This window comes from Aricia agestis, chromosome 12, assembly GCF_905147365.1.
Source record: "Aricia agestis chromosome 12, ilAriAges1.1, whole genome shotgun sequence".
Taxonomy (NCBI): domain Eukaryota; kingdom Metazoa; phylum Arthropoda; class Insecta; order Lepidoptera; family Lycaenidae; genus Aricia; species Aricia agestis.
The window spans coordinates 315,986-342,169 of record NC_056417.1 but is presented as its reverse complement, the minus strand read 5'-3'; the positions used below and the strand labels follow the sequence as shown (position 1 = coordinate 342,169).

Sequence of the window (26,184 nt, the reverse complement as noted above, 5' to 3'; positions counted from 1 at the left end):
AAACTGTAAGGTGGTATCGTCAAAGTAATTTACGTTCGTTTTAGGTCCAAACCACATATCTAATTAAAATTTGATCGGTTAAACAGCTGTGACGATAACGCAGCGCGTACCGAGCGTAGCTACAGTGTATACTATAAGACTATAACAGTACAGTACACTGTACAGCACTCGCCGGCAGTGCACCAGCGGTCTCGGCGCGCGGCGGACGCGAGTGATGTGAGGATGACCAAGTACAAGATGAACAACACCGCGCGCTCCTCGTCCGAGGTGACGCTGACTTCGTTCGTGAGCGCGGACAGCTGGCCGGGCGGCGCGGGGGGCGCGGGGGGGCTCGCCGGCGCCCTGCAGAAGGCCTACGGCTGCGGCCTCAACGAGCTGCGGGGGGACAACCTGGCCGAGTGCCTGTGCGAGCGCTACGGCGGCGGCTGCAAGCTGTGCCCGCGCCCGCCCCCGCCGCACCTGCCCGCCCCCGCCCTCGCGCCGGGGAAGGGCTGCCGCTCCTGCGGCGCCGACTGCGGCCCCGACAGATCCATCTACAGCAGTGAGTGCACGTTCCCCGTGAAGTAGGCTCGACCCGGTCACAAAGCAGAACATCTGGACACCTCATTGGATAAGTACTTACTCACGACGTGCCCGTGTGATGGTACTTACCAGTTGAGTCCCCGGAATCCGGATGTTTTGTCCGGCTCGATGCTTGGTACGTAGCAAACGCGTAACATATTCGGTGGTTATGTGCACTTTTCGACTGTCAAAGCCTGAATTCGAGCTTTTGAGTACCTACATCCTTCAATGGAGACTATCGGTATTCAGTACTATCACGTTAGCGTCAAAACAAAATACAATTGAAAATACAAAATATTACAGTCACGTACTTATGCAACTCAGTAGCTCCTGCTTCCCGGTGATTAATAAGTCCCATGCAGCATGCAGCCTGCTAAACTAGTCCAGTTGATCTCAATTCTGTATTTCAACATGTTTGAAAATAATTATATATCGTGATAAAGGAAGTAGGTAGTGAAGTAAGTAGAAAGAAGTAGCTTTTAGGGGATGTGATGCAGTGCAGTAAGCGTGTCAAATGTTAATCTCGTGGGTGTCGAGATCCCGAATAGGTTCGTCATAGTTAGGTTTCTCGGATTTCATTTCTGTAAAAGACTATGATTGAGATGATATGATTAGGGTTCCCTAATCAACAAGGACCCTTATAGTTTCGGTCTGTTCGTCCGTCTGTATATCTGTCCGCGGTTTTACTCAGAGACCTACAAAGCTGTGATTTGGCGTGAATGCACATTTATGATGCCGGAAAGATGGTACATGAAATCTTTAAAAAATAATTATGGTACCTTCCCTACACATCAAGCGGGGACGATTTTATTTTCGCGTCCACCCCATCGTGTGAGGTGTCGTTGGATTGGTTTTTAAAAAATATTTTGAGTATTCTTATATCATTTTCCGATTTAGGGATCCGTTTGTGAAATATTAAGTTTTAAAGTGGAAAAAATCGTTAGAGTCCAGTGTCCCCCCTTCTACCAGCTAAACGGTCAAACGGAAACGCTTCTGGAAATGTGAAAAAATTCACGGGAGTAGGAAATATGCTGAATTTAAAAGGAAAACTATCACGGCTAAGAAGACTTTATAAGTTATTGAGTAATAGTCGATCAACTAAAAAAAATATTCAGCGAAGTATAAAGGAACTTTTCGTTCAAATTCCTTTGAGTTTGAAAATAAATTAGATGATGTTGTTTGTATTGTAAAACACGTTATAGATGTACATAGGTACATTGACCATACAAAAATTTAAAATAACTAGCGGTACTACGGAACCCTATATTACGTGTGGCCCGACACGCACTTGGCCGGTTTTATATTGTGATGTCCACTATCCACAGAATATCTATCTATATAAAACTCTAAGGTGACTGACTCACATGGTGATCTATCAACGCACAGCCCATACCACTGGACCGATCGTGCTAAAATTTGGCATGCATAATGACGTAGCCATCCGCTAAGAAAGGATTTTGATCAATTCCACCTCCAAGGGGTTAAAATACGGGAGGAAAGTTTGTATATACTTAATATTACTTCTTAACGCAAGCGAAGCCGCGGGCAAAAGCTCGTTTTTAAATAAAAGGAATATCCTCTTAAGGCTCCCGAATATCTGGGAGCCTCGCAGGAGGATATTATACGTTATAGTGTCTCCGCCGGCACTTCGGTGGTAAAAATATACATAAACAATATCGGACATGTACGGGTCCGGGGAGACATTGAAAAATAATAAATACGATGTAGGCTAAGGCGAACGACAAGTAGTGTAAGGTCTTAAAAATACTGCCGATAAGTTGCACCGTCATATGTGAGGAATGCAATATTGTCGATCAGGAAATACCTCGCTGTCCAGTTGCGAATCTGTCCAACCGACTGCCGCACTCAGTGTCACACTATAGTTGGGGAGGGGAAGAGGGGATTTCGGGACTAGCTCGAGCGTGTCAGATTAAGCTTGTATAGGCTTCCGACATGTGTCTAGTCATCATGGTATAGAAATCAGATTTCTCACGTGGTGTTTTTTTTTTTAAATATTGAAATGTCATCGGATTTGTCAGATTAAGATAGAGGATGTTAAGTATACCCCGAAGAAGCTTCCATATAAAGCACTGACGATTCAAAGGTTAGGTAAGCCTGTAGGGACATTTTAAAATATAAAAATATAAAGCTTCATATTTCCCTAACTAAGCTACGCTTTCTTTTTCAAAACTTTAAAATGGCCGCAGTTTCTGAAACCACCGCTAAAATAAAAAACGCTCTTATTATTTTTTTATCAGTTTTACCTAATGTAAAAAACTTACTAGGTCTCCATGATGCTCGAGTGACTACAATATTAGCACCTTCCCCTCCCCTATTACTATTACTAGTCACTACACACAACACTATCTGTCAAACTCACATTATCTCCCATTACCACGTACAATATAATTTGACAAACTCTTTATTAAATTGAAGTTTAATCATCATTAAAATATGTTTCTGAGTGCGACCAAAAGAGTACATTGTGCTTACCCAGCTTCACCAAGTACCAAGTCTTTCTAACTGAGGATCTGGTCAGCCCCGTAGACAAGTGGCAAAACGCTAACGCTAACGCTAGCGCTACAAAATGTATGGATTTGACATTAGTATTCGCTAGCGAAGCGACTGGTCAGGCCTCCCGCCACAATTTTCTGTGTTGTTTTACAACAAAAATATTTTCTGATTTGATGATGTCGACGTTTCGTTTCCGAAAAGTTGTAAAATTAATGAATTTTCATTTATTCGTCCATTTTTAAGGTTCCGTACTCAAAAAGTAAAAACGGAACCCAATAGATCATCAGTAATAACTGAGACTTCGATGTCTGTCCGTCTGTCTGTCTGTATGTCAGTCTGTCTTCAGGCCGTTTCTACCGCTAAAGGTAGACTTCTGAAATATTCATAGATTGTGTCTGTTGCCGCTATAACAACAAAATACATAAATATTTAAGTGTGTCATACCATACCAATTTTTTGTCAACTTTCGCTCTACAGCGGTACGGAACCCTTAGTGCCCGAGTCCCACTCGCACTCGGCTGATTTCATAAACTCCTATAAAAATTATGCTATCCATCATAGACTAGGCAAAAAGGAAATCTGTGAATCTGTGTCAAGACTTCAATAGTTAGTTAGTTTTTGTAATAACAGGCACTAATTGACGTCTAGGTCACCTCTACTGGATGATCTAGCCCAGACCCCAGTAATAAGTGATTTGAGCAAAGGTTACCACAGCTAGTTTAGTTAGCAGGTTACCTTCGTCGCTTATCCAAACAATAAATATACTTATTATGTCGACCTCACTGGGTGCGACTTTCTGATGTGTTCGGATTAGTAGCTTTGAAGGCAAAATATTATATAACGTATTGCCATTATTGATTACGAGCAAAAAGGCCAAAAAAATCACGTTGTTGTATGAGAAACTCCCTTAAATATTCATTTTATTTTGTTTTTAGTAATGTGTTGTTATAGCGGCAACAGAATTTCATAATCTGTAAAAATTTCAGAAGTCTAACTAAAGCAGTTCTTGAGATACAGACAGACGGACAGACATCGCAGTCTCAGTGATAGGGTCCCGTTTTTACCCCTTGGATACGGAACCCTAAAAATATTTTAAACATTATAATATAATATCATAATATTCACTCGGTCTATCGGTGACAAATTACAGTGCATAAACATCTATCATAGTTTATTAGACCTAAATACGTTAAAAATATTTTTTGATTTTGTTAGTCTCCTTAAAACTCGTGAACGGCTGAATCGATTTGGCTAATTTTAGTCTTGAAATATTCGTAGGAGTCCAGGGAAGGTTTCAAAGTTCACTTTATGATTATCCGATCTAGTTGTAATTAGAGAAACAATTTCGATTGATGACGATTCAATAGGTTATTTTTTGTGAAATGTCGTGTGTGTGGTATGTGGTGCTGTATCTAGAGTTTTGAAATGCACGCTTTTATTATTAAATATTTATTCAATAAGGTATGAGAATCAGTTGAAGTCGTAATGCATGTTATGATTAATTCGGAACGCGTGTTTTAACAGACGTGAATTGTGATATTACGCGATTGATTGAAATATATTTTATGTTCTCCGCTCAATTTGATAAGCTAACTGAGGCTTTGCAACTAGTAATTTTACTTTTATTTTTATTATTTTACATTGGTAGTGAAATTTATTTTGCTTTAAAAATAAATATTTTAAAGTAAATTTTTTTTTTAGTCGGACTCGCGCACGATGGGTTCCGTACCGTTATAGAGCAAAAATAGACCAAAAATTGTGTTTTTTTTGTATGGGAGCCCCCCATAATATTTTTTTTTTAAATATGAATATCATTTTGTTAAAGAACACATATATTTAAGGTCTTTGTGAAAATTTTAAGTGCCTACCTGTTGCCATTATTCATATTGAGCAAAAAAGGCCCAAAAAATCACGTTTGTTGTATGGGAGCCCCCTAAAATATTAATGTTATTTTGTTTTTAGTATTTGTTGTTATAGCGGCAACAGATATACACAATCTGTGAAACTTTCAGAAGTCTAGCTGTAGCGGTTCTTGAGATACAGCCTGATGACATACAGACAGGCAGACAGACAGACAGACAGACAGACGGACCGACGGACAGACAATGAAGTATTAGTAATAGGGTTCCGTTTTTATGCTTTTGGGTACGGAACCCTGAAAAACAATAATAATCAAACCTATGCAATGTTTAGGGTCACTTTAGAGGAGACATACTCGTATTGGCTCGCGAGAAGGCACTCGCTTCATGAACGAGGTGCAGCTTCATGTTGCCGCTGCAGCCGCCCGCGCCCGTCGGTGCACATTGTGGCGATGATCGGTCAATGACTTCGTCGATCGAAGCTAACGCCTCACTAGTCACTCCCTCAGTGGATCAGTGGCCATGAGAACTTGACTGTTAAGCTAGAAGTCTCAGATTTAGTTTTTGAATCCGAAGAGGGGATTTAGTTTTTGAATCCGTAGAGGGAGGGAGGGAAGATAACTAGTTTAATAATTATTATCAAGCAAGTTATCTTCTCCCCGAAATATTTTGGAACGAAATTCCTTATATCGCGCGTTGCGATAGGGGGCTAGAGTCGGAATAAGTTATAACGATACTTTTTGACCGACACTTATTTTAGTACCTGCTAAGTAGAGACAGAGGGCTTTGATTTGGCGATGACGTCAACTGGAAGGAAAAAACTTCGTTCCATCCGAGTGTCCCTTGACACCTCTCAAGTTTCTTTTAGATTTTGCAAAAACGTTTTTTGTTACGTGGTAGAGCCATGCTTCGGCACGTATGGGAAGGCTCGACTGTATAAATACCACGGGCTCACAGAAAACCGGCGTAAAACAGCGCTTGCGCTGTGTTTCGTCGAGTTAGTTAGTTTACCGGAAGCCCAATCTCCTACCCTATTCCCTTCCCTACCCTTCCCTATTTCCTTCCTAGGGAGGGCCCTTATTCCCTCTTAAAAGGCTGGCAACGCACCTGCAGCTCTTCTGAGGTTGCGAGAGTCCATGGGAGACGGAAGTTGTTTTCCATGAGGTGACCCGTTTGCTCGTTTGCCCCCTTATTTCATAAAAAAAGAAAAAAAAATATTATAAAAGTATGGCACGCTTTACTTCACTTTAAAACGAAGAGACATAAATTATTATTAAGGCCTCTTCTTTCATTCTCATTCACACACACAGTCAAGCTTTACGAACTTTTTTCATATTTAGTAGTTAGTGGTCCTATTGTTACATGTTTTTCAAAGAAATTAAAAATATTAGTTACTTACTTACTTAAAATTATATAGGACAACAGAGACCCACTCTGGCAAAGTATTAAACAATAATAGTAATGCCTACCACCATAGTGAGAATTCTATACAAAACTGTATATTTAATATAAACCTGGTGCATCAAAACTTGCAAGGAAAAATAGGAAAAGAATTAGAAATTGAGTTATTTTTGAATGAATGTAACATTGACATTTTGTGTGTATCAGAACATTGGTTAAAAAATTATGAATTGATATTTAAATATTCTGATCACCAGCTAGCAAGTTCGTTCAGTCGAGAGAATGCTATTAGGGGTGGCTCCTTAATATTGATTAAGAAAAAACTTAAATTTAAAGAACGTAAGAATATTGTTAGACTGTCAACTGAACGAATTGCTGAGTTAGCCTGTATTGAGCTGAGCCACCTTATTATTGTAAGCGTATACAGACCTCCATCCGGCCTATATGATTCTTTTGAACAAATAATGGAGCAAGTGTTGTGTGTGCATCATGTGCATAATGTTTTCACCAACATAACTCCCTATAGGAAGGAAATAATTAATGTATTAAGCTCTGATCACTGTGGACAATTAGCTTCATTTAATATAAATTGTGATAATAATTTTAAAGGAAAAATTGAATATATACCTATAAATACAAAACGTATTGAGAAGTTTAGAAGTAAATTATTATCAAGTTTTGAGAACTTGAATGTATCAAATGATCCAGACAAAGCATTTCACAATATATTTAATAGAGTAAAACAGCAATATAACGCTGTATTTACTTCTAAAACGGTCAGCTTAAATAATAAAAGAAATAATTTCAAAAAATGGGCAACTGCAGGTATTATTGTAAGTAGACAAAAATTGTATGATTTGTATAACGAGAAAACTATAAACCGGAGTGAAGCTTTTAAATTGTACGTCAAGAAATACTCGAAAACTTTTAAAAATGCCTGTCAAGCAGCGATGGCACTTCACATTAAAGAGAAAATTAGAGACTCTAAAAACAAAGCGAAAACCACCTGGAAAATAATTGCGGATGAGACTGGAAAAGTCACCTGTCGTAACTCTAAATTTGAACTTTTAATTAATGATAAAAAAATCAATTCTGATCTTGAGGTTGCGACAGTCTTTGAGAAGTTTTTTGCAGACATTCCAGTCTCAACTACAAAGAACTTAAATTCATCACCTACAGTTGCAGAAAAAATACTTAAAGAACATTTCAAGGAATGTGATGTCAATTTTATTTTTAAAGATATTGACTCCAGAGATATCACCAAGACTTTCAAATCAATCAATATTAAAAGTACCACTGATCTCAGGGGTATGTCCATAAAAATTATAAAATCAGTAATTGACATCATTGACCCTTACCTAGCCTTAGTTTTTAATAATTGTATAAATAATGGTGTGTTCCCAGACTTAATGAAGCACAGCAAGGTGATGCCTCTATTTAAAGCTGGGAAGAAATCAGACCCAGCCAACTATAGACCAATATCCATATTGCCGACTTTAAGTAAAATCTTTGAAAAAATAATTTTAAACCAATTACTTGCTCACTTTAACTCAAATAATTTATTACATAATAATCAATTTGGTTTTACTAAAGGTCGGTCAACAACAGATGCAGGCATTAGTCTTCTGTGTAGTATTTTTGAAGCTTGGGAGGGGTCGCAGGATGCACTTGGTATTTTCTGCGATCTCTCTAAAGCATTTAACTGTGTGGAATATGATACTCTAATAAGAAAACTTCGCCATTATGGTATAAGGGGCACGGCACTTAAACTTTTAAAATCTTAAATAAATAAATAAAAATAAAATAAAATATATTTTTATTCAAAATGGGTATCATGATACACTTTTTGAAAGTCGAACGAAGAAACTACTTTGCCTACCACCGAGAAGAACCTCGCACCAAAACTCGCACGGGGCCATCTTTTACTAAACTTTTACTAAAAAATGGAAAATTACAATGTTATGGCTTACAGCTATGTAACAAAAATAAAAGAAAAGTAACCTGCAAGGAGCCACCCTATTCCCAAGGTGTGCTGTCCTCGAAGAAATCATTGACTTTATAATACGCTTTAGCACACAAACGTTCTTTAACTGCTTTTTTAAATTTGTTTAAAGGTAGATTTTGAACATTTTCTGGGATTTTATTGTATAGGCGTATACATTGGCCTTTAAAGGATTTGCTTATTTTGGCTAGTCTGAACATTGGTATTGCTAACTCGTTCTTATTTCTAGTATTTACATTATGATTATCACTTTTCTTTTTGAAAATATTTATGTTCTTTCTAACATATAAGAGATTTTCCAAAATGTATTGAGATGCGACGGTCAGAATTCTTATTTCTTTAAATTTTTCTCTTAGAGATTCCAAAGACGACATCTTATAAATAGAACGAATAGCTCGCTTCTGCAGCACAAATATTGCATTAATGTCCGCCGCGTTTCCCCACAAGAGGATGCCGTAAGACATTATGCTATGAAAGTAGCTAAAGTAAACTAATCGCGCGGTCTCTACATCAGTGATTTCACGAATTTTTTTAACAGCATATGCTGCAGAACTAAGCTTATCTGCCAGTTTCGCAATATGTGGACCCCATTGTAACTTACAATCCAGCGTCATGCCTAGGAATACGGTGGTGTCTACTAAATTCATTTTTTCATCATTTAATAGTACTTTGGTTTGTACTTGCCTAACATTTGGCAAGATAAATTTTAAACATTTTGTTTTATTTGAGTTCAAAAGTAAATTATTAGCATTAAACCAATGTACTATTTTTGAGAGATCACTATTGTCGCCTCTTCACATTAAAAAATTAGTGAAGTGTCATCAGCAAAAAGTACTATCTCATGCTTATCTTTAACAAGATAAGGTAAATCATTTATATAGATGAGAAAAAGACTTTTCTTTTAGGCCCTTTGGCCTAAAATGGACCCTTGTGGCACACCCAGTTTTATTTTGGTTCCATTAGACCTTATGGAGTTAACTTCCACCCTCTGCGTTCTATTTGTAAGGTAAGATTTTAGAAGTTTAAGTGCCGTGCCCCTTACGCCATAATGGTGTAGCTTTCTTATTAGAGTATCATACTCCACACAGTCAAATGCTTTAGAGAGATCGCAGAAAATACCAAGTGCATCCTGCGACCTCTCCCAAGCTTCAAAAATACTACACAGAAGACTAATGCCTGCATCTGGTGTAGACCGACCTTTAGTAAAACCAAATTGATTATTATGTAATAAATTATTTGAGTTAAAATGAGCAAGTAATTGATTTAGAATCATTTTTTCAAAGATTTTACTTAAAGTCGGCAATATGGATATTGGTCTATAGTTTGTGTGCTAAAGCGTATTATAAAGTCAATGATTTCTTCGAGGACAGCACACCTTGGGAATAGGGTGGCTCCTTGCAGGTTACTTTTCTTTTATTTTTGTTACATAGCTGTAAGCCATAACATTGTAATTTTCCATTTTTTAGTAAAAGATGGCCCCGTGCGAGTTTCTTATCGGCGGGGTAGTTCCCGAACCGGTGGTAAGCAACGTAGTTTCTTCGTTCGACTTTCAAAAAGTGTATCATGATACCCATTTTGAATAAAAAGATATTTTATTTATTTTATTTTATTAAATTTTAAACGACGGTTATAAAATTTCAGTTCGATCGCTGCACCTCGACCTCGACTTATTTCATAAACAGTCTTTCATCATCCATCATAAACAGACACAACCTTCTGTCAATTTATATGTGATCTATATCTATACAACACGATATTATATATAGTGGTTGTTTTTGCGGTCGGTAATTTCCTATATCTAAACTAATTAAGTTTTTGTGGTGGGCACTAATTGTCGGCTCAAGGCAGCTACTGAAGTGCGCCTTCCTTCTGACGTCGAGCTGCTTTTTCAGCGCCGGCTCGTATGCAAATCTCGGTCTAGCCGAATAGCCTAGTACCATAACTTTCAAGTCAATAAATCTTAACATAAAAAATCTATAGCGCAATGACCTCTGCGTGGAGATATTGATCGTCCAAGCTTAAGTTTAAAAATGCCTTTTTTATAAAATATTACTTTAACATTGTTATATTATCAGCAGATTAATATCGTGTGTTTTTAGCACTTGTATAGGTAGTTTCATTGAAAAAATAAAACGTGCATTATTTAATAAACATTATTTAATTCAGCTTACTTACATTTTATAGTCAGCACAAAAATAACTTACTTTTAAAAATTACTAGTTAGTGCACAGAAAAATTGAAAGCTTCAAATCAAAAATAATAATGTTGCAGTTACTCACGAGCCGCGCGCGTTTAATTCTAATACAGGGGTGAAAGCTGCCTCGTAAAATGAAAGCTTCATTTCAGAATTCAAAATCGAAAGAATATAAAAATTACACTTAACTTATTAAGCATTTTAAAATTTTTCTATGTTGGATAGGCAAATTGAATAATAATATGTGTGAAGTGGTCCAACTCCGTTGACCCAAAACGCTATCGAAAAAAAGATATTATTACTTACCTATTTGATATATTTTTATGAAATTGATGATTTTATCGTGGGGAACGGATATTATGCGAATATGTTATCTATGTTTGTATGTTGTAGAGTGTCGCAAAAACTCGAATCCCACAATTATACATCAGTAATTACTTTAATTAAGTCTTAAGTTGACAATGATGTGATAATTGTATAATATTACCTCAGCAACGGTTCTGCTAAATAATACAATTATTTCTGTATTTCTAGGTATACAGATACCTGGTAAAGAAGGTTTTTGTTCTAGGTTTTACTTGTTACCTAGATTCTAGATTCCATAACCTTGATACCTACAATTTCCTGCTACTGTATTATCATTTTATCAGTTGGGAAATCAGCGATAATATTATAATATATAATATATTCCCACACAGGTAGATACTTAATATTCGTCTCAAATTAAATACTTAAATTAGGAACTCGATCTATCTATCGATATACTATCAGAAATCAGTGTGATTCCAAAAACAAAACACTTACTTTTAAACAACCTTAATACTTAACTCGATATATCGACCGATATAACCAAATACTCGGTACACTAGCGTCAGATCTCGAATTATCCGGACTTACCCTGTGTTTACTTACTAATTTATAATTATAATAAATATTTCTGTTAAGTGCTGTAAAGGATCATGGGAAGAAACGTCTCCACCAACCAACAGATTTGAAACAGGTGTCATTTGAAAGATCAACTCTAGTAGATATCCCCTTATGGATTTAATTTATCAAAATCCTTTCTTAGCGGATGCCTCCGTTATAATATCTACCTGCATGCCAAAATATCAGCCCGATCCGTCCAGTGGTTTGGGCTGTGCGTTGATAGATCACCATGTCAGTCAGTCAGTCAGTCACCTTTGAGTCATATATTATAATATATTATGTACTTATTTAGATTATTGTCTTCTCTAGTAAACTAGCGTATTTTGTGCGAAATCTAGTAGCTGGTTGCTCAGGCCCGGATCTACGTTTTAAAAAGGGGGGAGCAAAATCCCAATTTGCCGCCCTCCAAGCAAAAATAGGTAATTTTCATGGTCACATAGGTTTTAACCGCAGAACGAGTTCTACGGAACTTTGTTGAATTGAAGGGGTGGTGATGAGAAGTCAGGCCGAGGTCCCTGGTAACAAGGGACGCCTCCAAGTCTTTTAACAACAGATATAATTCTGCGAAACAACGTTGACGGGGTAGCGCGGTGGGCCACCAGTGGCGCACGCGGCGGTGAAGAAAGCGGCAAAAGATTGGGAGTTGGCCTCCGGCCGCCCCCATCTTTGCCGCCCAGGGCACGTGCACCCTCTCGCCCAAATCCTCATCGATGCAAAAATTGCTGGTGTCACGATGCTATCGCGCGTTTTAGAAACGCGCGACTGCATCGCTGCTAAAAGTCGCAGTGTGTAAGGGGCCTAATACATTAAGTTATTTATAATAATAATAATAATATCTATGGACGCTTCACACCACGTCAGTCTAGCCCCGTGCTAAGTACTTAAAGGACTTGTGTTACAGGTACCAGACAACGGAAATATATTTAATACTTTTATACTATACATATATTTAAGATTTTTATTATATCATACACATATTTAATACACATCCAGACCCGGGAACATTGAAAACTTTTTGTTCCGTCGGCGGGATTCGAACCCGCGACCCCTGGCTTGAGCTACCGACGCGCTCTCCACTGAGCCACAGAGGTCGTCATGTAAGTAAAAAAAATACGGCATACGGGGTTGTGGCGGTAAACCTATTGCATAGCATATTCATCAACCAATGCAATTATAATTCGCATACGTCCGCACACAAACACCGTGTCGCAGTCTGGCGGCGAGCACTACGCCCGGAGCCACACCGAGACGAAGTCGAACTGAAATGATATTAGACGAATGTTAGGTGTTTTTCGTTACGAAATTTCTTGATTTGGTCACCGCGCTCAAAGCTCGCGATAAAAGCTATGCGATAGCTTAAAAACTTTGTGTTATTTCCAGCGACGAACGACCTGTACTCGTCTCACCCCGACAAGGCGGGCGCGTGGCGGCGCGGCGCGGCGCGGCGGCTGCGGTCGTGCTGCTCGCGCAAGACGCTGCTGCGCCGCCTGCCCGTGCTGCAGTGGCTGCCGCAATACTCCTTCAGGAAGGGCCTGGCGGATATTATCGCAGGTTTGTGCATTTTCGAAATTCGGAACGCAGATGCGAACTGTGCAATATATAAGAAAATTTCTAGTTATCGTATAACAGCGACTAGTATAGTGACTAGTGAGTGACCCCCTCCAAAATTTCAGGCTACGACCGCGCCTGTAGGCCTACTACGAAACCGTTTTGAGACTCAAACAATCGGAAGAGAATGCCGCGTCCTGCTCTAACAACATCATTTCACGTTTGTTACAGTAGGACGCGGCATTCTCGTACGATTGTTTGAGTCTCAAAACTGTTTCGTGGTACGGGCCTCTGTTTGTATGAAGATGTACAAGTAAAGCTCTACTATACCTATTAACCTATATGCAGTTCTATTTTCAATGTTCCTATATTTTCTAAACGTGTACGATGCGGATTTTGAATCGATTTTCAATTCTCTACATATTGTGTCAAACGAGATGTTAATAGGAACACAACAAAATGTAACATAAATCTTTTTATAACCTTTACCGATAAACTGTAGATAAAATATTAGTCAATCTTCGTGTAATAGGTTTATTTCCGTATGGTTTATCAGCAATATTTAACTATAATCGAGGAACAAACAATGAGGTATAAAACTAAACAATCTTCCATCGAAATGTGATATAATAATATTTAATCACTGTTGACCTTGTTTTTGAACTTAACATGTTCATAGGGCGTGCGGCCGCGCCACCCGCGCCGTTCAACTAAGTACCTATTTCTAGGGATAATAACTGAAACTATAGATGGAATGAAAATATTATAATATATAATTTATATCTAACATACATAATATAATAAGATCTGAAAACCTGGGCCCTATACTGTATTTAGGTGGCGTTCTCTTTTCCGACGTTCTGGATATCGAATAATATAAATCCAGCCAATGTTTTCGTAGTATGCGTCGCCGCAACTTGTATCAACTATCAATATTGAAGTTTCTTACTATAATTGTTTTAGCGCGTAAATACTAAATACCGTTCTAAGTTCCGCATTCATGCGTAAACAGACAGTTGCTTAATTCCTAGCGTACCTATCAGGTCTAATAGCTAGCTTTTTGAATCGACTTAGAACAAAGCAAACTTTATATGGAGAATGGACCCGATTGATACAGAGCTCCGCTTAGTGACAGCCTGGAAAATGTCGGAAGATGCTTTTAGTGGTTTTTAAAATCAAGAAGCCGTCGGCGGTTTATGTTAGCCGGTTCTGCGGCGTCTGCCTTCTAACGGCAATAGAATTATAAATAAATAAAAACTTTAATTTCAGCAATCGGCAATAATATATTATACAGAATAAACATTTAGTACCGTCGTTGTGGGCTTGTGGCATCGCATTGTGCGAGCGGAAATCGGGAGCTCCTCGCTGAGTCAGCGTTCCGCCCGGCCGACCCCGTCCAGATATAGTTTACCTCCTAGGACACCCTTATGCCTGGGACCTAAGGATCATTCTCGGACATCCCCGAGGTCGAACAGCTCCGAACGCACTATCAACATAACCCTAACATCGCAAGTAATAGCTGGTGCTGTAATTGTGCCCGCAATTATTTCAAATCGTTCGAGTTCCGCTCAGTTGGTTTAATGACACCTCCATACCAGTTTGACACGTGCTGCGAATGGAATATGGATCTATACTTGTATGTTTGCCCAGAGCGACAAAAAATTAAGGGCAGCAAAATTGACTTATTGTCTTCCAATCTATAGCCATTAGTCATTACTCATTAGCCATCCACCACCCAAGTTTGAAGAATATATTATCTTCCAACCTCTTTTGTTTCCAACGTATTTTACTTAAATGTCCCATTATCCCCCAAAAAAACTAGCCCATGACTTGTATTGTTTTCTGTATGTAAAATTATCTTTGCCCGGAGCATATCGGACCCTAGGGCCTAGGTATAGTCTCAGCGAGGCGTCCCTGCCTGTCCCTGCCCCTGTGCCGCAAGTCGCAACTGCCCGTGACCGGCGCGCGGCGGTAACCGGTGACGCGGACTGCACTGAGAGGTCAGCCATTACCGCGCCGCGCCGTCCACTTCCATCTGTTAAACTGCACTCAATCACAGTACCACTGACAGTTGCACACTGTAGAGCGATCTAGTCTTTATTTGCATCCAGTTGGAATGTTGGCATAATCAAGTAACTCCAATTGTAATCGAATAGAGTATAGACTAAAGAAGTGGTTATTATAGCTAGACCCCCATTGCTCCCTAACGTTATGGTTCATCGTCGATGCTGCGACGTTGTCGACACAATATGTTTTACGATATATTATATAGCTACTTTTATGCATCGTGTCGTCAATCGTCAAGACGCGATTTGACGAGCCGAAGGAGCTTCAGTATGACACCTGAAGAAGACACCTGTATTGGTGGTGTAACTGGTATCGTGTGATTGCAGGCACGACTGTGGGCCTGACGGTGATCCCGCAGGCGATCGCGTACGCGGGCGTGGCGGGGCTGCCGCCGCAGTACGGGCTCTACTCGTCGTTCGCGGCGTCGTTCGCGTACGCGGCGCTGGGCTCCGTGCGCGCGTCCGCCGTCGGCCCCACCGCCATCGCCGCGATCCTCACGCGCGAGAACCTGCACGGCATGGGCCCGCCCTTCGCCGTGCTGCTCGCCTTCCTCTCCGGGTGCGTCGAGCTCGCCATGGGCGTGCTGCAGCTCGGTCAGTATACTACATTATATCTGTGCGGATTGGCATGTGTACTGCAGGTGTCAAACAGTTTTCGCAGCTGTCGCCTGTCATACATTTGACATTTTCTCTACTTTAACGTAGTCCTCTACAGTCCACTGTAGCTGTAGAGTCTACAGGACCTCGTGTTGACCCCTCGGAGTGAATCATCGTGGCATACGATCCCTCTCCAGTCTCCACTTGGCGATCCGTTTGCTCGTTTGCATTTTTTATAGAAAAAGGAAGCTATTATCGTAAGAAATCAGTGTGACCGTGTGTTTAAGTGACATGAAACATTTTTTACATCTAATACGCTACAGGCTGTAATTGACAATTTCCTCTGTGATGTGTTTACACAAATAATATAATTATACAACGGAGAATGAACTCAGCTTAAAATTAGTAATTACATCAAAAAACTGTAAAGATGACCTTAGAAGTTTTTTTTATCATTATAAATTATAAGTAATTATTGTTGTATATCATTTAAATTGTTCCGAGAATGTGTCTCTCTGTCTGTTACCTTTTCACGCCCAAACCCCTGAACCGATTTAACTGTTTGATACGGTAGATCATGGGCGTACCGAGGGGGGGGCAGGGTGGGGGCAGCTGCCCCCCCCTAGATCATGTTGACGTCCCTACTAAGTATATTATATAGTACTTTCATCTATAAAAATAAAATGAATTTTTGCCATTTGTTTGCCAGCCCCCCCGGCCCAGAAACTGGGTACGCCCATGCGGTAGATACTTTTTATCCCGAAAAAACGGTTCCCGCGCGATAAACAGGCACAACGGAATTGCGAGTGTCTTCTAGTATGTCTAAGTTATTGGTGATAGATAACAATATGAAAGCTACATAATATATATCGGAGCATGAGAAAAGTACAACGCGTTTTCTGCGTTGCAACGCAGAAAATTGCATAGAAATTCCGTGGCACAAGTTATGACATTCAATACAAATATTACGCAATCAATTTTATCGTCCTTTTCTGTAAAAACTACTATGTTGTAAATGTAGTTTCATGAAGGCACTATACGACCATCAATCAATTGCAACCAATAGTAGAGGAGACCGTGGGAGATCGACCTTCACCGATCTGATAACCAGAAAAGACGTATTTTTTATCAAATATAATTTATAAACAAATATGCCTATAATTACTTGCCTATGTAAAAGTGCTCATGGCTATTTTTAATTAAATTAACTTTAATCGATTTTTTATCACTTTCAATCTTTTGATAACCAAATGAATTTTATTTCACTGTTAGTTTTTAACACACAGAATATGCCTCAGTAGGCTTGCCTACTCATTTATGTGTATAGCTATTTTTGCTCTATAACGGTACGGAACCCTTGGTGCGCGAGTTCGACTCGCACTTAGCTGTTTTTTTTTTTTAAGATAAAAATTAATTGAAATTTTAAAGAAACTACATTTACTTTTCGTACCTACTTTAAGCTATTTACTATGTAGTATGTAGTAATTAGTGGTTAGATGCACTTAAGCCAGTTGTTTCTCATGCATTATGTATGTACTTACTATGTATAATGTATAATGTTACTTTCACACTTTCTTCGTCAATTATACAAACTAACGAGTACTCTCGTGTGTGTGTATCGTCACAGAATTTCCCGCAGACGGAGAGTCTTGTAACTTGTTATTTTGTGGGTTTTGTAAATTCAAAATTAACTTGTAGCTGATCGACACGCGGAAATCCGCTACCTGCTTTTGAATGATAGAGACATATTTATAGTCTGTCAAGAAAGTGAAGAAATTAAAAAGTGGCAACATCGTAGTGTCATCCCTTTTTTCTTAGATTGATTTGAAAGGGATGACACTACGATGTTGCCACTTTTTAATTTCTTCACTTTCTTGACAGACAATAACTCGTAACTATCTAAGATAATATTTCAGAGTTTGTTAGTAAACGATGTGTTTTTTATTTGACTGACAGACTAACAAGACATAAATACTTTTGCATTTAATTGGTGTAGATTTGTGGTCGAGTTTGTCAGTAAACAATGAAGTGTGGTGCAGGTTTCCTGATCGACTTCATCAGCGGGCCGGTGTCGGTGGGGTTCACGTCGGCGGCCGCCATCATCATCGCCACCTCGCAGGTCAAGAACATCCTCGGCCTCAGCTTCCCCGGCGGCAAGTTCCTCCAGGTGAGACCGGCTGCACAGCTGCACCCAGAGACAGGGGATGTAATGTGCCTGGCCATTTAATGTGAATGGACCGTATAGCCACTATATCAATACAGAATTCACTACATCAATACAGAAGGTGTTATAAAACACTTTAAGGGGAAAAGCGGACTTAAAACGTGCTTGTGAATCTGTCCGTATCATTCAGAGGTACAAAAAGCAATAATTGCGATAAATAAAAAATAAATAAAAAATGTTTTATATCTGAGTAAATTTGAATCAAATTTTTTCAGAATGTCTACCTGATGATGATGATTCTTAGCAAGCTTCAGTTTGCTCACCAACAATTCCAAGATCTCCTTAGGATTTCTCATTTCAAGTTTATATAGATTCTAGTGCGAATGTGACTGTTTTATTGTGCATTATGACGTCATAATCCAACATACCCGGGTCTCGTGCAAACGCGCGTGCCGCGTGCGACGGTATCGGCCAACAAAAACCGCGGAAAATCAATTGACACAGCACAGATTTCAAGTTTATATAGATTCTAGTGCGAATGTGACTGTTTTATTGTGCATTATGACGTCATAATCTAACATACCCGGGTCTCGTGGCAAACGCGCGTGCCGCGTGCGACGGTATCGGCCAACAAAAACCGCGGAAAATCAATTGACACAGCACAGATGTAATTATAATAATGAGCGACGTCGGCACTTTCAGCGACCTTCACCGCGGGGCAAATTAACTTTCAACAACAGTTTTTACGTTAGTAGGCCTATGGGTAATTTTATTTTTTTTACAACAAATAAATGCCGATGGATGGTTCGGTTTCAGGCTGAATCCAAAAGGCAGCTGAATATTCGACTGAAAACTTCCGGTCCGACTCTTTAACTATTGTAAGCAGCGTCGCACCGACTTTAAGAAACGTCTAATTATAGGATTATGCGCTGTTTATAATCAAATACAAATATTTATTGACCAAAAAATTTTAACATAATATAATGCGATAACGGATCCCCACACTAGGCGATGCCTGTCCTGTGGGGAGGAAACGAAGTTACAATAATTACATAATTTTATTTTTAATTTTTTTATAATAATTAGTAATATAACACTAAATTAAAAGTTATTTTATTGATGTTATTAGTGTGAGTGTGTGTATGTGCGAGTGCGTGTGTGGTGTGTATGTGTGTATGTGTGTGTGTGTGTGTGTGTGTGTGTGTGTGTGTGTGTGTGTGTGTGTGTGTGTGTGTGGGTGTGTGTGTGTGTGTGTGTGTGTGTGTGTGTGTGTGTGTGTGTGTGTGTGTGTGTGTGTGTGTGTGTGTGTGTGTGTGTGTGTGTGTGTGTGTGTGTGTGTGTGTGTGTGTGTGTGTGTGTGTGTGTTTATGTGTGCATGACTTTATTCGGTAATTTTGATCAAGTTTCAGAAAGAACAGTCTTAGCTTTCATAAAAGATAACTTATCAATTTGGCATAACTTAATAAGGTTATTGTATACAATGTGTCCCGACACCGGTGTCCGATCCTTTAATGTCACGATCTATGGCATATTTTATCGACAAATTGGCCCTAAAAATGTTTCTCTCTCTCACTTTTGTAAAACGGCAGCCATTTTAGTTTTTCTCGGGCTTTCACACTAATGTGACCAGTACTTCTCATGTAAATATCCTATGAAGATAAAAAAGTCTCATTTGATAGCTAAACTTGTGGACTACGTTTACACAGGCAATATGTTAGAAATTTCGTGGAATTAAACATAGAAAAACCAAAGAAAAAAATTGTGTATTTTTTAATTAATGGCTTTTTGTGAAAAATCTAGCATGTTAAACTGTTTTTTTTTGTTTTAGAAAGATAGAGGAGGTTTTTATCTTAAATAAATTCTTTACTTCAATGCTCTAAGTCAGATAATTTAGAAGTTATAACGATTTTCCTATGAAGTATAGGTCGGATTAGTATGAAGCCAGAGAAAAATATATTTTTTTCCAAAAGTTAGAGAAAAAAAATATTTGAAAGCCAATTTGTCACTAAAATATGCCATAAATCATGAGTTCGATTTTTTTTTCTCCAACTTTTGAAAAAAAATATTCTGTGGGTTCATACTAATCTGACCTATGCTTCATAGGAAAATCGTTATAACTTCTAAACTATCTGACTTAGAGCATTGTAGTAAAGAATTTATTTAAAACTAGATGTCCCGCGCGGCTTCGCCCGCGTAAATTAGGAATTTTACAGAAACCGTACATTTTCCCATAAAAATAGCTTATGTCCCTACTCCCTTCACTTGGTCTACTCTATATCTGTGCTTAATATTGCCATAAAAATTACTCCAGTAGTTCGTAATTTCTAATATTTCCCCCGTTTTTCTCACATTTTCCTGCGTTTCTTCGGTCGTATTAGTCTTAGCGTGATAATATATAGCCTATAGTCTTACTCGATAAATGAGCTATCTAACACTGAAATAAGTTTTTAAATTGGACCTGTAGTTCCTGAGATTAACTCAAGCAAACATACTCTTCAAGTTTATAATATTAGTTAGGTATACATTTTTTTAATTATCGCTTGACAAACTCGAGTCTCGATCTAAAATACTATGAAAAGTACCAATAACAGGGTGATTATAGGCTCATAAGTCATAACCATGGGACGATGCATGGTATACGGTAGTGATGATGATGATGATGATGATGAATGTTATTTACACAGTAGCATATGCTTTCCGTTCTTAAAACAACGCCGAAACCCCCAAACTTGTATCTATAAAGAATCAGGAGTTCTCTCAGCACCTTCCGAACCACGGTATACCAGGTATACCTCGGTGCAAAATCTTACTTGTTGGTAGCATATGCTTAGAATACTTCTCACGAAACCGAAGTCACCAAATGTTTCCCTATAAATTTTGAGGAGTTCCCTCGATTGCTTATGGATCCTTCATCAGATCACCACTTTTGTGAATATAATACCAAATTGGGATACCCTATATACTTACCAAAAGAAAAATTTTGAAAATCGGTTAACAAACGGCGGAGTAATCGTTGAACATAAGAAAACGAACATAACACCTACAATACGGCTACAATTTTAACCGACTTTCAAAATGGGGGACATTTTGAAAGTCGGTTAAAATTGTAGCCTATGTGTTATTCTGATGTATAAGCTATATTATTGTAAAGTTTCATAAAATCCGTTCAGTAGTTTTTGCGTGAAAGAGTAACAAACATCCATACATCCAAACAAACTTTCGCCTTTATAATATTAGTAGGATAAAAACCTCCTCTATCTATTTAAAATAAAAAAGAACCAGTTTAATGTGCTAGATTGTTCACTAAAAGCCATTAATTAAAAAATACACCATTTTTTTTCTTAAAGTTTGGTTTTTCTATGTTTAATTCCACGACATTTATAACATATTACCTGTGTAAGCGTAGTCCACAAGTTTAGCTATCAAATGAGACCTTTTTTATCTTCATATTATATTTACATGAGAAGTACTGGTCAGATTAGTGTGAAAGCCCGAGAAAAACTAAAATGGCTGCCATTTTACAACAGTGAAAGAGAGAAAAAATTTAAGGGGCAATTTGTCGATAAAATATGCCATAGATCATGACATTAAAGGATCGGACACTGGTGTCGGGACACATTGTATATGTAAGGCAGGAGAAACAAGCCAAATTTTTGAGCGAACGAAGTTTTGACGGCGACTGCGGGAACTCTAAAAGACCGTTGTTTCAGTAGTGTTATGTAATGGGAGGAGCTAAGGATATGCTTGTGCATAGCCACTCCTGCTCTTGGTATGTAGAGTTTCCTAATACTTAATACACGAAATTCTTGATACAGAGCAGAGGTGGGATATCTTATACCCTTGTTCAGAGCAACTTTAAGTAAAGCACACTGAGCTCTTTCGGCAGCGGTAAGGGTGGTAGACGCTGCACCTCCCCACACAGGTATGCATAATGCAGTAGTTTATAATAGACTGACAGAGTGCTAGGTATATGGTTCTTAGTAAGTGAGGGTCCGCTGCGTTGCGTAGATTTTTCAGAACTGGTATTATTTTTCGAATACGGGAGGTCAGTAGGCAGATAAATGTTCCCTAAAGGACGGCTTGTCGTCTAAAATTATGCCAAGATATTTCAAGTTTGGTACTCTTTGAATTTGGGGACAGTTACAGGACTCTCGCTCATTGGCAGAACAGCTATGTATATTGTATACTCAAATAAAGTTAAGGTTTGCAATTTGATGCAGCTGTTTTATGAAAAAACACAAATTTTGTTTTCGAGGTATATATTGTTAAGGTATCATTTGAGTAGTTTGGTTACAATTTTTAAATGTTGAGTTTTGTTGGTAACAAATTACAGCTTAACGTCCGTAACAGGAGGACTTACCTAAGGCTCTTTAATTCCAGGTGTGGGCGGGGCTGTACGAGCACATCGGCGAGACTCGGCTTTGGGACGCAGTGCTGGGCGTCTCCTGCATCGTGCTGCTGCTTCTGCTCAGGGTCAGTACATCTACAACCAGCCGGAACATTATCAAGAGACCTTTAAAAGGGCGTGTGAATTTTACTCGCCAAAAGACGAAATTGAATCCGACCTACCTTGTTTTAAATTAGTCTACTAACAAAAAAAGAATGCGGGCTGATTGAATATATCAAAGGGTGGTGTTAGATGGTGGTAGTCTTTAAGGATATTTACCTCACGCTATTGATTGTCTCACTGGATTTACAGCTTTTAGAGTAGCAAGGAGCAAGCAGGAGGAATATTGTTTAAGATGTTCTTTTGATATTATTGGGATAAAATAAGGTGTCATTCACAAATTATCACTTGCAGAAGGTGAAGGACATCCGCGTGGGCGGCGCCGAGGGGGCAGAAGGCTCGGCGAGTGGGGAGGGCGGGGAGGGGGGGCGCGGCGCGCTGGCGCAGGCGCTGTGGTTCCTGTCCACGACGCGCAACATCATCGTGGTGCTGGCGTGTGCCGCGCTCGCATACTACTTCGACACCAAGCAGCTGCAGCCCTTCGTGCTGACCGGTGAGTGGGCAGGGTGCGGCGGAGGAGGAAGCTGGAAAGACTGCAGGTAGACACTCCTGTAACCAATTACAGCACTTTTGGTTCAGTTCCTCTGATTTATAAAAAAAATGAGTACTAGCTCTCTAACAAGAGAGTGATAGACATGGGCTGGGACATATTATCACAATATGGCTTAAGTTAATCTTCTCAGTAATAGGGTCCCGCTTTTACCCTTTGGGTACGGAACCTTAAAAACGAAGATTGTTGAACGCTCTTTTTTCTTCCATCACGAGAATAACCGTATGGGCGTGTTGCAGGCGAGGTGAAGCCGGGCCTGCCGCCGCTGTCGCTGCCGCCGTTCTCGGCGACGGTGGGCAACCACACGTACAGCTTCACGGAGATGGCGTCCACGCTGGGCTCCGCCATCGTCGTCGTGCCGCTGCTCTCCATCCTCGAGAACATCGCGCTCGCCAAGGTCTTCGGTGAGTCCTCGAACACCAACATTACCAATTGATCTTCCCGTCAATTGTGAGTTGTATAAAAAAAAAATCAAAAGTAAGGTCAATCTCGTAATGCATCGCGGGAGGGAAAATCATCAACGCACATATACCTAATACATTTAACTCGATTTGAAAAACCACCTTTTCATTGTTAATAAATCCGATCTATTATATTTCTTTTTTCTTCCGTGCGACCGATCAATACAAAATATAATGAGACCGTAAGGTATTGTTTTGTGTCGATCGGAATTCTGTCGCTGTCGCAAGCGGAGCGAATGCTTCACAATGGGCGCGACAGAATATGAAAGTGTGACTAATGTTGTTTACGTTGAGTTGAGTACCACTTACCAGGAGAGCGGGCCGTTGGGCTGGCCTTGTTACACCTCGTGGGGCACGTGGACATCTCACGATCACACTCAGAGGCGTAACGAGCATAGCATAGCAGTTGCGCGCCTGCCGCACTACTCGTGACTTAATCTGAAGGCAGTCTTAAAGAGTGAAAACGCCAGTTGATATATATTAGTTGACAGGCTAACAAATCACGTTTCAGCGGAGGGCGCGGCGGTGGACGCGACGCAGGAGATGGTGGCGCTGGGCGTGTGCAACATCGTGTCCTCGTGCGTGCAGTCCATGCCGGTGTCGGGCGCGCTGTCCCGCGGCGCCGTCAACCACGCGTCCGGCGTCGCCTCCCCCGCCGGCGGCCTCTACAGCGGCGCGCTCGTGCTGCTCGCGCTCCAGGTACACACCACACACCACCGACCATGTCACACTTCGCTGACAGACGATTAATGTTAATTGTCAACGTAATCAGGAACTCCCGGGTCGGAATATAATGCGTAGTAGCGCCATCTAGTGACGGGTGGATGTTTGGATTATATTTACCCAATGTGAGTTATAGAGGGCGCTACTGTTAGCTTACAAATTGAACAATCTATCATCAATCTGTCTTCGATAGTAATTTTAGTAAATAGCTATTACTCATGAACATAGTGTGTTGTTCCAGTACTTCACGCCGTACTTCTACTACATCCCGAAGGCGTCGCTGGCGGCCGTCATCATCGCGGCCGTCGTGTTCATGATGGAGCTGCACGTCTTCAAGCCCATCTGGCAGACCAAGAGTGAGTCCAAGTAACCCATCACGACTTTTTACTTTCGACAATCGAATACTCTTATTTTTTGTACACAAGTTACACCACTCGTTCGACAATGCAGTTGAAGAATAAATTCGTCCAAGTTGCATCTTTGTTATTTTATTAATGATATCCAGTAAGTACTGTTTTACAAGTAGGTACTGAAATGTCAATCGGTAATCGGTCGGTAATTATCGCTCGCGCATCTAGAACTACAGTTTACTAAATAGCTAACTCTTTAGAAAGAGCTTAGAGCTCTCGTTCTAAATCATCATTCTCCCACGTAAAGGATTCAATAAAGTAATGTTGTATCTCATAACAGAGGTGGACATAATCCCGGGCGTGGTGACGTTTGGCGCGTGCCTGCTGACGCGCCTGGAGCTGGGCATCGCGCTCGGCATCGCCGTCAACCTGCTGTTCTTGCTCTACGCCTCCGCCAGACCCTCCGTCAAGGTAAGACGCCATACCCCACACTTCTTCAGCAAAAAAAAGTCAATTGGGATACCTACCCAAAAAGTTTACCGCAGACTGAGTGCTAGAATGGCCTTAAAAGGACGCAAATCACCAAGCGGATTCTGCAGTAACTACAAATACCTACCATTGGTAAAGTAACAACGCCGTCAACGCTTGAAGATTGAAAGTGGCCTCTCCATAATAAGCTACAACTACAAGCTTATCTCTGTGCTATTTTTAATGTTTTTATTTCCTTTTCGTGTTAAACATTAAGTTAATTCTACTAAGTAGTATGGTGACATTGCAGGTGACAGCGGCGGTGTCGGGCGGCGGACAGCGGTACTGGCTGGCGAGCGTGGACCGCGCGCTGGCGTTCCCGGCGGCGGAGCGCGTGCGGCGCGCGCTCGCCAAGCCGCCCCCCGACCGCCCCCTCGTCATCGACGCGCAGCACGTGCAGGCCGCTGACTTCACCGCGGCCGAGGTCAGTCCCTAGTGCTAATGTTTGCGAAGAGTATCGTAGTCGGACGTGGAATAATAGTGATGTGATGAAACACAATGCTGCGTTTTACAATATTTATAAATCTGAAAAACAAATTACTTACGCTTGAACTGTATCTCACGGGCCACCGATGATTGCGCAGCGTTAGGACTATCGGCTTCCGGTCTATGGTATTATTATATAATTTACGCTCTATCTCTGTATAAAGTTATACGTAGATAAAAAGTAAAGTTTTTTAGGGCATCAAAGCGCTAATCGAGGATTTCCACGCGCGCGGTCAGACGCTGATCTTCTACAATGTGAAACCGTCGATCGCGGGCGTGCTGCGCGCCGTGCGGCCGCGCCAGCTGCTGCTGTGCTCCGGCCCGCACCAGCTCGACCTCATGCTGCGGGACGCTACGCCCAAGTGTCCAGGTACACCGACACACTACTATACTGCGTTTCCGTTCAATTTGGTATGGTTTTGGTCCTAAACAATAGAAACGCGATCAAAAGAAAAATAATAATTTATTATTTCCAGAGCCGGATCTGCGCTGACCTGAGGGCTGAGGCTGGACGCGCGCCATCTGTCGGGGAGCAGTAGGAACTAACAAATGAAATGTGATATTCGGTTACCAGTTATTTTATTGTTACAGAGTTTTTAAAACATTTTATGATCGCGAGTGTGTTGTGTGGTTTTGTAAGAGAATCAGATATATCATGTACTAGGTAGGTAGGATGTATAAAATTATAGTTCATAAGTAATAATACGATGGTATGTTGTTGAATATATAAAATTATTATTAATAAT

General features: G+C 40.1%; 1 protein-coding gene across 1 annotated transcript; it reads left to right on the top strand.

Moving 5' to 3' along the window:
- Positions 1-26,184, top strand: LOC121732277 (sodium-independent sulfate anion transporter-like). Its single transcript, XM_042122107.1, has 13 exons — positions 1-541; positions 12,839-13,009; positions 15,400-15,666; positions 17,709-17,836; positions 22,214-22,306; positions 22,635-22,833; positions 23,130-23,294; positions 23,863-24,050; positions 24,316-24,430; positions 24,765-24,895; positions 25,203-25,376; positions 25,634-25,808; positions 25,915-26,184. The coding sequence occupies exons 1-13, from the start codon at positions 223-225 to the stop codon at positions 25,929-25,931; spliced, it is 2,142 nt and encodes a 713-aa protein (XP_041978041.1). The 5' UTR covers positions 1-222; the 3' UTR covers positions 25,932-26,184.